General features: G+C 30.1%; 1 protein-coding gene across 1 annotated transcript in view; it reads right to left on the minus strand.

The window, feature by feature from the left end:
* LOC149131342 (collagen alpha-6(VI) chain-like) overlaps positions 1–14,402 on the minus strand; it is a 36,734-nt gene extending 22,332 nt beyond the window's left edge. The window contains exons 1-4 of the mRNA XM_089340733.1: positions 14,239–14,402; positions 13,504–13,514; positions 11,092–11,112; positions 8,119–8,688 (exon numbers count right to left, since the gene is read on the minus strand). Of these exons, the coding sequence (XP_089196859.1) occupies positions 8,119–8,688; positions 11,092–11,112; positions 13,504–13,514; positions 14,239–14,402 (766 nt within the window). The remainder of the gene's footprint in view (positions 1–8,118; positions 8,689–11,091; positions 11,113–13,503; positions 13,515–14,238) is intronic.
* Positions 14,403–15,740: the final 1,338 nt, after the last annotated feature.

Genomic DNA, 15,740 nt, shown 5'->3' on the forward strand with positions numbered 1-15,740 from the left:
GTTTGAGCTCACTTACTAAGCTTCTCTAACAAAAAGCAGTTCTTTAATCAGTAATTCTACTAAAGGACAGATTGAATCAGTTTTACATCCCTTTTTAACCCATGTCATCTTGTCTGAATGAATTTAGCTACAAAGAATAATAACACTGTTCCTTGATCATAATAAATATTAAAAAAATTTTTATCAGGTCTTATTCAAATTTTTAGATAGCAATAGAGTATTTATGAAAATTTATGTTTCTTCCAAGACTATTTTCCTTGGTTTGTATTTTAGCAGGCACCAAATTGCACAAGCATGAATTCTTTGTTATTTATACATTAACTGTGGACAGCAATGCATTTTTTTTTTCACAGTGAACAAATGTAGTAGCATGTTTAAATATATTATCAACAGTTTCTGGAGCTATTGGTGGAGTTCAACTCATGAAGTCAATATCATCTGTGGCTCTTTCCCTTCTCTGCTGAATTATTGATGCATAAATCAAAAATGATATCCAAATTAAAATCGTTTAAAACTAGAATTGTAAGTGTCCATGTTTCCATGATGGATATAATTTTGAGTACCTAAAAATCATATAACACAATTTGTGACTCCTTATTCCTACCTTAACAGTTTTATCAGTGTTAGTAATAAATGAAACTTAAAATTATTTGATGCATAAATTAGCAACCAAAATATTATACAAAGGTTAAAAATAGATGGATAATGCAGTAACATAGACATCCCCCAACACGGATTAAAATTATTATAAGTGCAATATTATACTATAGTGTGCCATTTTCGAGCAACATGTCTCCATTAGAGACTTTATGAAGTTTCAGAGAGAAGAAATAAGATTTTAATTTCAAAAAAAAGAAGAACTGTTTCTATATTTAATTTAGAGATAGGAAAAGGAAATAGAGAGTTAGAAATGTAATCTTTGCAGAAGTTGAAGAGAAAATAGAAATGAACCCGAGACTGACTTAGGTAAACTATTTTAAATGCATGCACTAAACATAATCAAGCCTACTGAAAAAGTAATACTAAGATAATGAAGGGTTTTTGAAATAACACTCTATTCAGTAAATGATAATGGATATAGCTAGTTGACATTATTGTCTACAAAGCAAATTCATTAGATCTTTTGAATGGAAACTTAAAAACAGCAGTAAGCTATTTAAAATAGTTTATTTTTATATAATAATTTTTAAGGCATTTTCTTTTCCTTTTACTTAACTAAAACAAGGCTTTTTTTTAATAGTTAATAATGTTCATATTAAACCAATATAAAACTGAAGTTATTACATTTTAACTTAAATATTGGAAGTGATTTAAATAATGAAAATATTGTGGGACTGTCATCACTTACCAAGTTCGTTATATACAGAGAATTGAATTTATTTCAAAGAAAAGTTTAGAGAGAGTAAATTTAAATTAAAACATTAGGACAATTTAATACTAATTCTATAATACATTTTCACTAAGAATTAATAGGAACATAATTCATCTTCAAAAAATAATTTTACAAAATGTAATTATGTCTATTTTGGCACTTTAAAATACCACATAAAAATGGAATAAATTTTAATGGATGGAAATGTTGAAATATATTTTAATGCATCTATCACAAATTAGTAACTTCATATTCAGAGTATTCATACACAATAAAATGACAAAATATTCTAATTTTAATCAGGTTTGTAAGATATTATTTTATCCAAATTATATGACATGAAATATTTAATCAATTCAAAAAATTTTAACAAATTATATTACCTGTTGTCCTGCCTAAAATCCAATCAGGGCAGTAAGATGAAAAAATAAAAATATAAAAACAATTATTAGGAAGTTTCAAATGTAACTCTGCAACTGTGTTCTGTAATATTCTTAAAACAAACAATTTAAAAATCTAAGAGTATGTTTGATGATATTTATCCTAAATATTTTGTTGCTTATTTTAAACGGTAATTTCTTTGGTTGCAATAAAATTTCTATCATATAATTTTGTAATCAACTTCTTTCACTTTGTTGGAAACATTCCCCAAGTAGTTCCCTTGCTATCTAATGGTAACAAAAACCTCCAGTTGATAGTGTGTCACTAGCTAAGCTATTAAAAAAAATTAATTTTAGACAACATGGCTACTATAGCATGTAAACTTTATAATTAGATACGATTCATTACAATGTTCTAACTCCTGCAAAATAACTTCTAAGTATGCATTGCTACAGTCACTTTCACTATAGTTTGTAATATGTGCTGGTGTGGCTGTGAGGTAAGAAGTTTGCTTCCCAACCATATGGTTCCATTCCTCTATAATTAGAACACTCTCTCTTGCCTCGCTTTCTAAAAAATTAGGACTATCACTCCATATTGTCATTGGTTTGATACCCTTCCAGAGGTCCAAGCCATCTGGCATACATGAGTCAACGAGGGAATATTATCTCTGATTAAGGCTTTTAAAATGTGTTCATTTTAATTAAATATGAGATTCTAATCAACATGTGCTGAACATCAAAGACAAACAATTTACCCAATGAACATGGACAAATAGCACAGAAGGAACCATAAAACAGACTTCATGATGAATACCAAACAAAAGCTAAAGGAATACAGATTGCGAAAACTAAGTGAACAGAGAACAGGACAAAATATATCCAAAACAAGACAGAACAAATTAAAGGAGTATCACAAAATACTACTTCATAAAGGACACATCACAATACATTTTCCACATGTTTCTAGGTTCAGTTCCACTACATGGCACCTTGGACAAGTATCTTCTACTATAGCCTCGGGCTGACAAAAGCCTTCAATGGATTTGGTAGATGGAAACTGAGAGAATCCCATTGTATATATCTAAGCATGTGTGTATGTGCGTGGGTGTGTATGTGTGTGTGTCTGTCTGTGTATATGTTTGCCTCCACCCACTGTGTATATGTTTGCCTTTACTGCTTGAACAACTGGTGTTGGGGTATTTACATCCCTTTAACTTAGTGATTCAGCCAAAGAGACCAATAGAATAAGTACCAGGCTTAAAGAAATAAGTACTGGGGTAGAATTGTTTCACTAAAATGTTTCAAGACAGTGCCCCAGTATGGCTGCACTCTAATGATTGAAACAAGTAAAAGGTAAAAGATAGACACAAAAAAACTCCCTATACATTTATTATGTATAATATTTTCTTTTCTTTTTTTTGTCAAGTTATTAGACCTGTTCTAAATATGTGGGTACATACCTACGATATATTAAAGATGTTCACCTACATATTAAATAAAGTTTAAATGGTTCTGAATGAAGAATATAGGGTCATTAAATTTTATGTAATTTATTTAAGAAAGAGATGTCTGAGTAAGATTTGCTCTCTTCTTTTTTTCTTTTATTGGTTTCAGTCATTTGACTATGGCCATGCTGGAGCACCGCCTTTAGTCAAACAAATCAACCCCTGGACTTATTCTTTGTAAGCCTAGTACTTATTCTATTGGTCTGTTTTGCTGAACCACTGAGTTATAGGGATGTAAACACACCAACATCGGTTGTCAAGCGATGGTGGGGCTGACAAATAGACATAAATACATATATGTATGAATATATACAATGGGCTTCTCTCAGTTTCCATCTACCAAATCCACTCACAAAGCTTTGGTCAGCCTGAGGCTATAGTAGAAGACACTTGTCCAAGGTGCAGCGCAGTGGGACTGAACCCTGAACCTGTGGTTGGGAAGTAAGCTTCTTACCACAAAGCCATGTCTGCACCTCTAGATATTATCAGGCTAAGTAAAAAGTAAGCAATGTTTTGAAACATGAAATTCATCACAATATATTTCAACAATATTAAAATTTTATTCGTCAAAGTAAGTACCATTCAATCAACACATTTTTGCCAATGAGTTACAAGTTTGTTTATTCTAGTAACATAAAAAGTCTAAAGTTCTGGAGCTGATATACTTTTTGAATGCACTTTCAGCATTGGTTTGGTTTTTGAACTCTTTCTCTTACAGGGAACCATCATGGTGCTTGAAAAAATGGTAGTTGGTAGGAGAAAGGTCTGGGGAATAAGCTGAGTGGGGAAGAACTTCATAGCCAACTTCTCTCAACTTCTGGAGTGTCATTAGTGAAACATGTAGTCAAGTATTATCATGAAGAATGATTGGCCCTCTTCTGTTGGAGTAGCAGTTTTTCATTCACTTTGTCAATTTCATGGCAATATGTTTCTACTGTAATGGTTTATCTAGGTCTGAAGAAGTTATAGGGCATGAGTCCAGCAGTACACCACCAAACAATCACCATAACCTTCATTTTGAAGAGCTCGGGTTTAGGGAAGGTTTTTCAGTGCTTTATTTTGGTCCAATCACTGCAAAGAACGTTTTTTATAATTGTGCAGAATGTACTTTTTATTACAAGTTACGATATGGTTGAGAAATGGATCAGTCTGGTTATGGAGAAGAAGCGATGAGCAAATTTCATATCTGTGCATTTTCTGATTTTCATTCAAATCATGTGGTACCCATTTGTCGAACTTTTTTGATTTTCTGATCGCATGCAAATGGTTGCAGGCAGTTTTCTGGCTAACTTGAAGTTCTTTTGCCATTTCTCGAGTGGTTTTACATGGATCTTTCTCAATGAGAGTCTTTAATTCACCATCTTTGATGACAGATGAACATCCAATACACTCACAATCTTCAAGGCTCAGGTCTCCACAGCGAAATCATTTAAATCATTTTTGAGCTGATCACTCACTGGTCATTTCCTCACCAAACGTTTCGTTGATATCTCGGAGCAGTTTCAGCTGCTTTACATCCTTTCTTGAAGTTGAATAGCAAAACTGCTTGAATATCACACTCTGACAGTTCCATTTCAGATGATTGTAACATCGGTAAAAAAATATCAATGTTAATTTATTGATGCATTTGGATAAGTCTATGTCTGTATTATCAGACAACTGCAAAAAAATGTTTAAAAAAATTCAAAACTCTACAAAACTCCAGTACAAATTCTTCATGGTTCAAAACGTTGCTTACTTTTTACTCAACCTGATATTTACATATAGATATTATTTACATATAGAATAATTTAGATATGAAAGATTTCCTTCAAATTTATTTCTTCAAAGTTAACTAATCAACATTATGCAGAAATATTTAGCAAAGTATAAGATATTTGTGATAATTAAATTATATAATGTTATATAAGATATAAAAGATTTTTCAAATTTAGGCACAAGGTCATCAAATTTAAGTGGGGGTAGGAAAACTGATTACATCAACCAAAGAACTTGGTCGGTACTTTATTTTATCGAACCTAAAAGAATGAAAAGCAATCCTTCACTGGGATTTGAACTCAAACATAAAAATTCAGTAGAAATCCACTTAGCATTTTGTCTGATATGGTAATGATTCAGCCAGCTCATCACCTTGTTTTTTGCCTAAATGAAGATGAGAGCATATGAAATGCATATGTGTAACAGAAATAATGTGTCTTCTCTTAACTATTTACTCAAAACAATTTGCAATTGCATTGTTAGTATTCAGTGGTGTTAAAGGAGCATTAGAATTATTTCAATATAAATAGTAAAATTAATTTGAATAAATGAAATAAAGACTCACAATTTGCCCAAGTTGCTGAAATTTACTGAATTACATTTAAATAATAAAGAAAATAAATAGATAAATGATACCCAATATGTAAACTTTGTGTTTGCCAACATTAATAAGCTACAAGCATTTGTTAATTATAGATTACAATAAATCTGCATAAAAGTAATAATGTTTTTTTTTTTCTCCCTTAGTTTTATTTGACACAGCAAACTCAAGATAAATTATTGAAAATTAATTGAATATTGAATATTTGTGAAATTATCAACAGCTCTTGCTATGACCATTTTGGGGGAAAATTTCAAAGTTATAAAACAAAAAATGTTTGATCAATGAATTGCATAACATGCAGTGATTTCGTTAACATCAGGTGAATCTTATGAAGTGAAGAAAAGAAACATTTTGCATTTCAAATTTAAAGAATATATTTTAAAAAACTCACTATCTAAAATTAAAACTTTGTGAATACATTGAGCCCTATATATTCATGAGTAATGGAAGGCAGGAGGCTAAAATGGAAGCTAGAATTATAGGTGCTGGTACAGTAACACAATGACTTCAGCATTTAATCCTCAGGAGAGGTAAGGTTGATAGATAAGCCAATGTTGCTATCTTCAGTTTGGTTTAGGTGCCTATCCTGAGATGAAAATAAGTGTTGTGAAGATGGGACATTGGCCTAATCAAGAAAGTCTCATATTTAATTAAAATGTACATATTCTAAAAGCCTTAAACAGAGATAATATTCCCTGACTGATTCATGTATACCAGGTGGCTTGGACCTCTGGTAGGGTATCAAACCAATGACAATCTGGAGTGATAATCCCAATTTTTAAAGAGAGAGGCAAGAGAGAGTGTTTTAATTATAGAGGAATCTTTTTGTTGAGTCTCCCTGATAAAGTCTATGCTAGGTGTCATGAAAAGAGATTCAGGGAAATGAGTCCCAGCTGGCTGAGGAACAGCATGGCTTCCATCCTGGATGTAGTACAACTGACTAGATATCCAATCTATAGCAGTTCTTCAAAAAATCATTGCCTAGAGGTGAATGCTTGTTTTGTAAATCTTGAAAAGCATATGACAGCAAGCCATGGAACATGATGAGGTTTTGAAATCAATAGCACATACTGGTTGTCATAAAGTCCTTATATGAAGGCCTAGACGATTGTGCTTGGGTAAATGATGCTAAGTCAAAACCTTTCACTGTGGGTATTGGACATCATAGGGATGCATATTGCCACCTCTCCTTTTCATAATTTTTATGAACTGGCTTGACATGTGCAGCCAGTGTAGAAATGGTATCACAATCAATGAGTGTTGAAACAGTTGGCTGATATTTGTAAATAACATGGTGCTACTTGGTTCATCAGAAGATGATCTCCAGTATGTACTGAATGTGTTCACTGTTGAGTGCTGCAAGGCTGGGATGAGAATAAGTAAGTGTTGCGAGGACGGGACATTGGTCTGTTCAAGAAAGTCTTCACAGAGCACTCTGAATGTTAGTGGAACATCACTGAGGCAAGTAGAGATGTTTAATTATCTCAGGGTCATATACATGAGTAATGGGAGGCAGGAGGAAGCTAGAATTATAGGTGCTGGTACAGTAACACATTAACTTCAGCATTCAATCCTCAGAAGAGGTCAATAAAAAATCCAATGTTGCTACTTCAGTTTCATTTAGGTGTCTATCTTTACTTATGGTTATGAATGTTGGGTAATAACCAAAAGAGTATAATTGCAAAGAGAAGTGGCCAAAATGCAATTCCTCTGAAGGATCTCTGGAGTAATATTACTTAACAGGGTGCACAGTTTGGAGATCATGGAGTCATTCTAAGTCATGTTGCTACTTTTCCACATTGAGAGGTCACACCTCCAGTATGTCAGGTAAGAATTAGAATGCTGCTTGGTAAGAATCGCAAAATGGATTCTTCAAGCTTAGCCAATTGGCAGGAGACCTAGAGGTTGGATAATATCCATAGTCTCAGTTGGTCAGGTTTCAGAATCCAACTGGGAATGGAGGAAGTGCATGAGGAATTTATCTCCACCACTTTCCCAAGAATAGTGTGTGGAGAAAAATGGATAGATGACTTAAGAAAATGAATTCTATTTGCTTGATATTATGTTGGTAGACTCAGTTATTGTCTTCTTTCACTATTATTAAATATTTGAACCATGAATAGTATTAAAGTAATAGCAAAATATGAAGCATTCATGCAAGTGCAAATACCATGGTTGTTGGGTATTTATAAATGAAAAAAAAATTAACGGATGTTGACGAACCAATGGCTATTGTAATTTAACAAGTATAAATCCATATTTTCCAGAAAATTTATGTAATTGTGAACTACGGTACTTTGCTAATTAACAACATGATAATTCACTCATTTCCTTTCACTTTATTAACAAAGGAATACTAAAGTGAGAGACAAAAGAAGACAAAGGATATATATGCATTGGATTTGGCCATTTCTAAGCCAATTTCATCCACACTATGTATTAGACAAGTGCTGCTTATAGTCATATATTGACTTGAACAATCTAACAAAAACTTACCTGGTCTGCAAAACCTTTGGAAAATTTTCTGTTTTAAATACTTCAGCTCTTCAAAGTCTTGAACTGTATGCCGATACTTTTTAGTAGGCCTTGAAGCTATTCCATCAAGTTCTCTTGTGTCAACCAAATCAATACCAATTGCATAAATTTGTATTCCATCTCTGTGAGCGGTCTTAGCTTCTATTATAGTTCTATTACTATTTACACTTGAGACACCATCTGTGAGAATGACCGCAATATTTGGTACATCCAAACGATCTCCATATTCTCTTACAAACATTTTAGTACGCATGTCCCTTAAAGCATCAGCAGTGTTGGTGGTGCCGGATTCAAATGGAACATTTAATATAGCATTTTCTACACGATCTTTTGTTGAATAGGTATTTAAATAGAAACGTATCGTAACTCGTTCATTAAAGGTTAATAACCCAACTCGTACAACCGAATCAATATCAGCATCAGATATGAGATCTTTTACAAACATAAGCATCTTCTTGAAGTTTACTCGTGATACACTTGCAGAAGAATCAATAAGGAAGACGATATCAGCATTTGCTGGCCCGCATCTGCCTATAGAATAATGTTGAAAACAGAACAATGTTGAACAATGATGGGCAAACTGACAAAAGTTGCCCTCTGATACATTATTTACATATGATGATTATTTGTCCTCATCTTGTTTGTTGAACCTGGATTCTCATTCTTAAGGTAGTTTTCGATGTTATTATTATTATTATTGTTATTATTCAGGTTACTACTTGGAATCTTGGGGTTAGTAGCCCATGCTCTTAACCACTATGCCATATGCCTGTGGCATAGTGGTTAAGAGCACAGGCTACTAACCCCAAGATTCCGAGTTCAATTCCAGGCAGTGACCTGAATAATAACAATAATAATAATAATAATAACATCAAAAACTATCTTAGGAATGAGAACCGAGGTTTGAAATTTCTCCAAGACACCTGATGAAGGCTGGAAGGTATATCAGCTGAAATGTTATGTTAACAACAAACAAGATGAGGACAAATATCCATCAAATGTAAATAATGTACATAATTCCTCATCTCTTAAATATAGAATTGCCCTCTGATGTTTGCCAAAGAGTTGAGAGAATAGATGAACTAAATTTACACAGCAATAGACAAAAACAACCAACACGTGAACACCATAAAATACAAGCACAAAAAGAAATCCCCCAATAAACTGAACAATACAAACTATTGCCTGAGTTGCCATACTGGGGCAAATTTTAAATGGAAAGCTAGATACAGAAAAACATCAAAGATATACAATTTACCCAATGAACATGGACAAATAGCACAGAAGGAACCGTAAAACAGACTTCATGATGAACATCAAACAAACACAAAAGCAATATCGATTGCAAAAACCAAGTAAACAGAGAACAGGACAAAATATATCCAAAACAAGACAGAACAAATTAAAGGAGTATCACAAAACAAGATAAAATAGAATTACATAAAAAATATTAGACATAACCATTACAATTTGAGTTACATAAATTCTAGTAGTATATTCAATTAAATTGAAGAAAGAACATAAATCATACAATTACTACCAAAAAAAAAAGAACAAAAATTGAATAAACTCTTTAAAATAAACTTAACATTTCAAATACCTATCAGATATGTATTATCATGAATAATATTAGCATATATTATATTGTAAGCAGTTATATGAGCTCAAAAGATCAATATGGTATTTGCACTTTAAAATGGGCTGCATTCTTTAAGCCAGGGATGTCCAACCTTTTTTCCTAGTGGGCCAAATTATAAATTTAAGTATATTCGCTGCACCACAAAGATACTAAGATATAAACTTTTTAAAAGTTCAAAATATAGTGAATAAAATTTTTTAATAAAAAATACAAATACAAAATAATGTGCTATTGTCAGTAAAAATGAAATTATACTTACACAACATAAAATCAATGTGATTTTTGTCATTGTTTTTCTTTTATGATATTCTCAATATCTGCTTTTATGGTATATTCTTTACTCTAAGAATGTTAGTTAAATGACAATCACTCAATCTATTTCTTTCAGCAGTTTTGACGTTTTTCATACATGAAAAGAACTGTTTACAGCAGTATGTACTACCCCACATGCACAATAGTTTTCTAGCTAAATTGGCAATTTGATTAAATTCATTGAAAGAATACAATTTCTTGTAAAAGTCAAGAAGGGCATGTTCTCTATGATAAGTTCTCAAAGATTCTCTACTTTGAAGATCAATGAGTTCCAGCTAGTATTTGGCTAGTGCTTCCATATAAATGAATGAAAATGGATCACTCAACAATTTCAGTTCAGTTTCTGAAGTCAGAAAAATCTGGTTATTAAATCTTCTAACAAAGCTTCACATAATGAAATAATGGCTGTTAATTATGCATCAACAAAATGACTGGCTCTTCAACATAGAGTCACCCATTCTACATCATAAACCCCATGGCCTCCCTCAGTTTATCTCCCTCTATTGGGGTTTTCATTGGTCCGTTCAAAATAGCACACTCCAAGAATAATTTTCTCATCATACATTATCAAAATTAATGAAAATTTAACTAGAAAATAACACATAGAATTAGAATTTGAATTGCCAGCAGCCGCAATGTGGTCCACGGGTTGGACATCCCTGCTTTAAACCATTGTCAGCAATTTAATATTTAGCAAAAGAAAAGCAAACAAAAACTGATTATTTTTTTGTTTTGTTATGAAACAAAAAGTAATTCTCAATGTTTCTACATAAGTTCATCAATTGATCAATGGTAGCCATTGCTTGAAGGTTACATAAAGCTTGCGTGAGTTACAAATATGAAAAGCTAACATAACGAATTACATAAGATACTGACACATTCCAAAAAATATAACTTAAAATTTGATTTAATAAAAATTGAATAAATGTTTTATAAGAATTCTAATCTTGCCCACCCTGTTTTCTGGGGTTGTTTTGACTTACCTCCATCTTTATCATCGATTTCTAAAAACAATAAAAATAAAATACAGTTAGAATAAAATTCATATGTCTTTATGTATATTAAAAAATTAAATGTTTAAAGATATAAATTGAATGTGCAGGTGCTGGATGTATCTAATTAAGTGGTTTACTGGTGAAGAAAGAAATAATTCAAATTAATGATTGAATGTATAAAAATAACAGACATACCTGTTAAGGATTTCTTTTATTACTAGAGAGAAGAAAACTTCATTAACTTTTTACAAGGAATTTTCTGAAAATGTCTTACATTTTGCATTCTTAAAAGTCACCAAATTTGCTGTGTTTCACCATCATGAATAGAAGGCAATTAATGAAGATAAAATTAAGAAAGAGAATCAGATGCTGGTTATTTTCACATTCAGATGCTTTGCTTTCTGATTCTCTTTAAAACCTCTGTTGTATAATAATTCACTTCCTTTTGTAAAATATGTTTATTTGTATAGATAATATCTTTAATTGAAAATTATGAATAAATATTTTTAATTATAAATTAAATAAATACTCTGTTGACCACCATTACCGAGTTAGTATACAATGAACAGTGAATTAGGATACATTTGAGGCTAAATAATTCTTCGATTACAGTTTGAAAATCATTTGATGATCTCTAATTTGCAAAGTAGCAAACTATTTGGAATATCAGATAAATTTTTGTATTTACTTCTTCCTTTGATTTATTTATTTATTTATTTTACAATTTTTATTTATTTCAGTTCCATTATGCTATTGTCAATGTAGCTATAATATCATTTCATTGAAAATAAATATAATGAAAAGAATATTTAAAATTCAAACTATAAAAATATGAGCAATGTAAGCAAAAGAAATAAATCTAAATAAAATCACATCAATAGCCCAACGTCTTACATATATATTCATTAAATAGGTAATAATTTTAGAAATTACATCAAATGATTGTTCTGTAGTGCATGAACTACTGATAGAATTAATTCTAAAAAGCAGTTGGCAAATATTAGAATCTTTCAATAAAATAATATAATTATTAAAAAAACAACTGTCCAGCTATATATATATATATATATATATATATATATATATATATATATATATATATATATATATATATATATATATATATGTATATATATATATATCTCATCATCATATATATATATATATATATATATATGAAATGGCAAAAGTATAATGTTTGAATTGAATTTTTGAAGTGTTGTTGATAAGTGATATTCATAATTAGCAAACAGAATTTCTGATCAAAAATAAAAATGTATAGATACGTAACACAGATTCAGACAGAACAATAATGAGATATTGTTAATACTTTATTTTTATATTCTTAAAGTGACAAAAAAAAAAAGTAGCTATTATCTTAGAACTAAAAAATAGGGAAAATATTTGTGACAGTTATATTCTAGTTATATATGCTTTACTTTTCTGTACAGAAAATATCTAGTTTTCATTAAAAGTCAACTAAAGAACTGCACTTTTCATTTTTTTTTTGTTTTTGTTTTTGCCTGTTGCTTACAGAGGAGTTTGAAATCTCTTTTGAAAAATAACGAGAAGTTACAGTCATTATTCTTGTGATTATCATATGTCAGATTTATAAAAGAGAAACTTTATAATTTACATCAGTTAGACCAAGATGGACAGTTTATACAAATGTAACACACAAAAATTCAATGTAGATTAAAGCATTGCTGTGATGTAAATTGTGAAATACTGAAAATAAAAGAAATGTTATTAGTACTAATTCTGGATAAAGCCATCAGTAGTATTGCATGTGCCTGTAAAATACTACTAAAATGTGAAACTGTGAATGAAATATTAGATTATGTTCATGAAATATTAGATTATGTTCATGAAATAAAAGGTGAAGTGATATTTAGTGTTACCAAGTGATATTGCGATATTGAATCTTACCATGTGATTAATATTCAAGCTTACCAAGTGAAATCAGTAGTGCTGTTGGTGATTGTGTTTGAAACCAAAGCTGTGATGACTATAACCCAAGTGACAATATTTGAAATGTGATAAGAATCAGTTTGTACTTGAGGAAATCAAATTGAATATTAAAATAGCTATATAAATATTTCTTATAAAATACTTATTAAAAGAATTGTAAAGATTATTTCTGCAATATAAAAGAGGATAATGTTAATATATATAATTCAGTAAATGTTTCTTACAAACTGTGATTCTCATATTATGTCCATTATATATTTCTTTGTCAACATCTTTTCATTGTTATTTCTGCTTCACACTATACTTATTTCTTCATTCTCATAATAGAAATCCAGTAACCAAGAAGGCAACCTAAAATGTCTGATGCTTGAAGTGATCTAAAGAAACAATAGGCTAAAATGATATGTAGTAAATTTAGTTATCACCTACTCACTAACTGTCTAATAAAAGACACATTTTACATTGTGGTAAAATAAAGTTATATGAATTATGTAAGAAATTTATAAATTCATTATTATTACAGTTAGCCGAATACTAATATTTCCACTAGTGGTTGTCAGTCACTGATATAATTACGTTAAAAATTTTCTTAATTTTTTGGAACTACACTTAGGTTCAAAAATAGTTTAGAAAATTGTTGTTACAAACAATAAACATATCCATTCTATGGTGAAATGACTATCACTAAACACAATACAAAATTAATAAATGTCTGTGCAAGAGGTGATTGATATTATTGCTTCTAGTCTAATTAGTATATAGTGATAAAAAATAAAGATAAAAATGTGCTATATATATATAATATCAATTTGTGCAATCATATTTCCTAGACAAGCACATACATTAAGGAAAGACAACCCTTATTTAGTGGAACTGTTTATTATAAATATATATCTGTATATATATATATATATATATATATATATATATAAATATATATACAATCCCCATAGTTTGATAGTAAATTGTTTTAAGAGCAGCTTACAAAATTTTTTTACAATTTACTAGGATAAATGTTTGTTGTTCAAGTGTTGAACACTCTAATATACTTAAAAAGTTTCATGTGTTGCTTAGCGACCTGTAAAGAGAAAAATAAAAAAATAAAGTCAGTTATCTAATATTTTATAGTAACCAATATAAGAAAGTCACAATTTTTATGCTTACATGCAGATATCAAAGTGATAGGCTCCTCCTTCAGTGTGATAAAATATATCCTCTGGATATAGCCAAATAATATGATATTGGTTACAAACAAGAAAGTATGTGATAGATCCATGCATGATATCATGGTTGATTCTCTTGACACCATTTGCTACTGTTACTATCATAATCACTACATTTCAGTTTGTTGGAGGTCTACATAATAATATCAAGTCAATTTGCTTCATTTCATACAAAATTATATGTTCAACATCAAATTGCGGGTGTTTGATAAATATCACAAATTTAAAACAAATATATTAATAGTTTTATATAAGCAAATTTTTAAAATACATATGATTTTAAATTTTTACATGTAGGAATTAATCAAATTATATAAATCTATGTCTATCAAGATATATATATATATTGGAAAATGTTGAGTACATCCTTTCATTCTATTCAAGCTTATAATTGAAATAACATTATAACTATCATAAGTTATCATAATGAAATACATTCTGCAATAAAATAAAATTATTTAGTATTACACTTACTGTTATTTATAGAAAATATGGTTAAAATAATGAATGATTAGAAATAAATTCATGCATAGATATAAAACTGATAATGTTGGAAATTATATGTGTGTGTGTGTGTGTGTGTGTGTTTATAGCCTGAGCCCTGCTTTGTATTAATGGTAGTCTAAGTTACATACTCACAGACATAGACACACTCATAAAGATGCATCAGATATAGTGCATACATGAAGTATATACACATATATATATATATATCAACTATAGCTGTCATTTGCAAACACAGACACCCTATTGTCCCTCCCACCCTTAACCCAGTGGAATGTACAGATATGTAACAACTGGTGGAGAAGGGCTGCACCAGCAATAGGTTGTTACTTCTCAAAAAGGATGAAAGGCTAAGCTGATCTCAGAAAATACTGAACTTAGCCAGAACAAATATCATGACACAATCAAGCTGATACTGCAATGACTTCACCAAGCATTTAAATCTATGTTCAGTGAACATTTTCAATGTTATATAATTTGCATATTAAAAATGAAAAAGAGAAATGTTTTATTACATTGGAGGTATTTGATATTAGTCCTTTGTATGCAAAGCTGTATTATTCACAAACGTTCCATGCAAACCTTTACAAGTACAGTAATATTATTAGTGTTTGTAAACATATTTAGTATATCACTTAATTGAATTATGATTAATTTATAAGTATTTGTAAGAACATTATGCCAGTGTACAAATTATCTTCACACCAGAAAATATCTAATGTTCATATGGTTTATTTTCAAGCAGCTGAAACATTCATTATGATCTAAATATTTTACTCATTAGGAATTTACAAATACACATAGTATATATATTTTTCATACATATACACACACATCTACATACATACGAATGAACAAAATAATTGTTTTAAATTGTTTTAAAACAAAAGTTCATTTTAAACATCTGTGTTACTAGGATATATTTAATCTATTTTGGTC

The sequence above is a fragment of the Octopus bimaculoides genome, chromosome 23, assembly GCF_046866305.1.
Source record: "Octopus bimaculoides isolate indiv1 chromosome 23, ASM4686630v1, whole genome shotgun sequence".
Taxonomy (NCBI): Eukaryota; Metazoa; Mollusca; class Cephalopoda; order Octopoda; family Octopodidae; genus Octopus; species Octopus bimaculoides.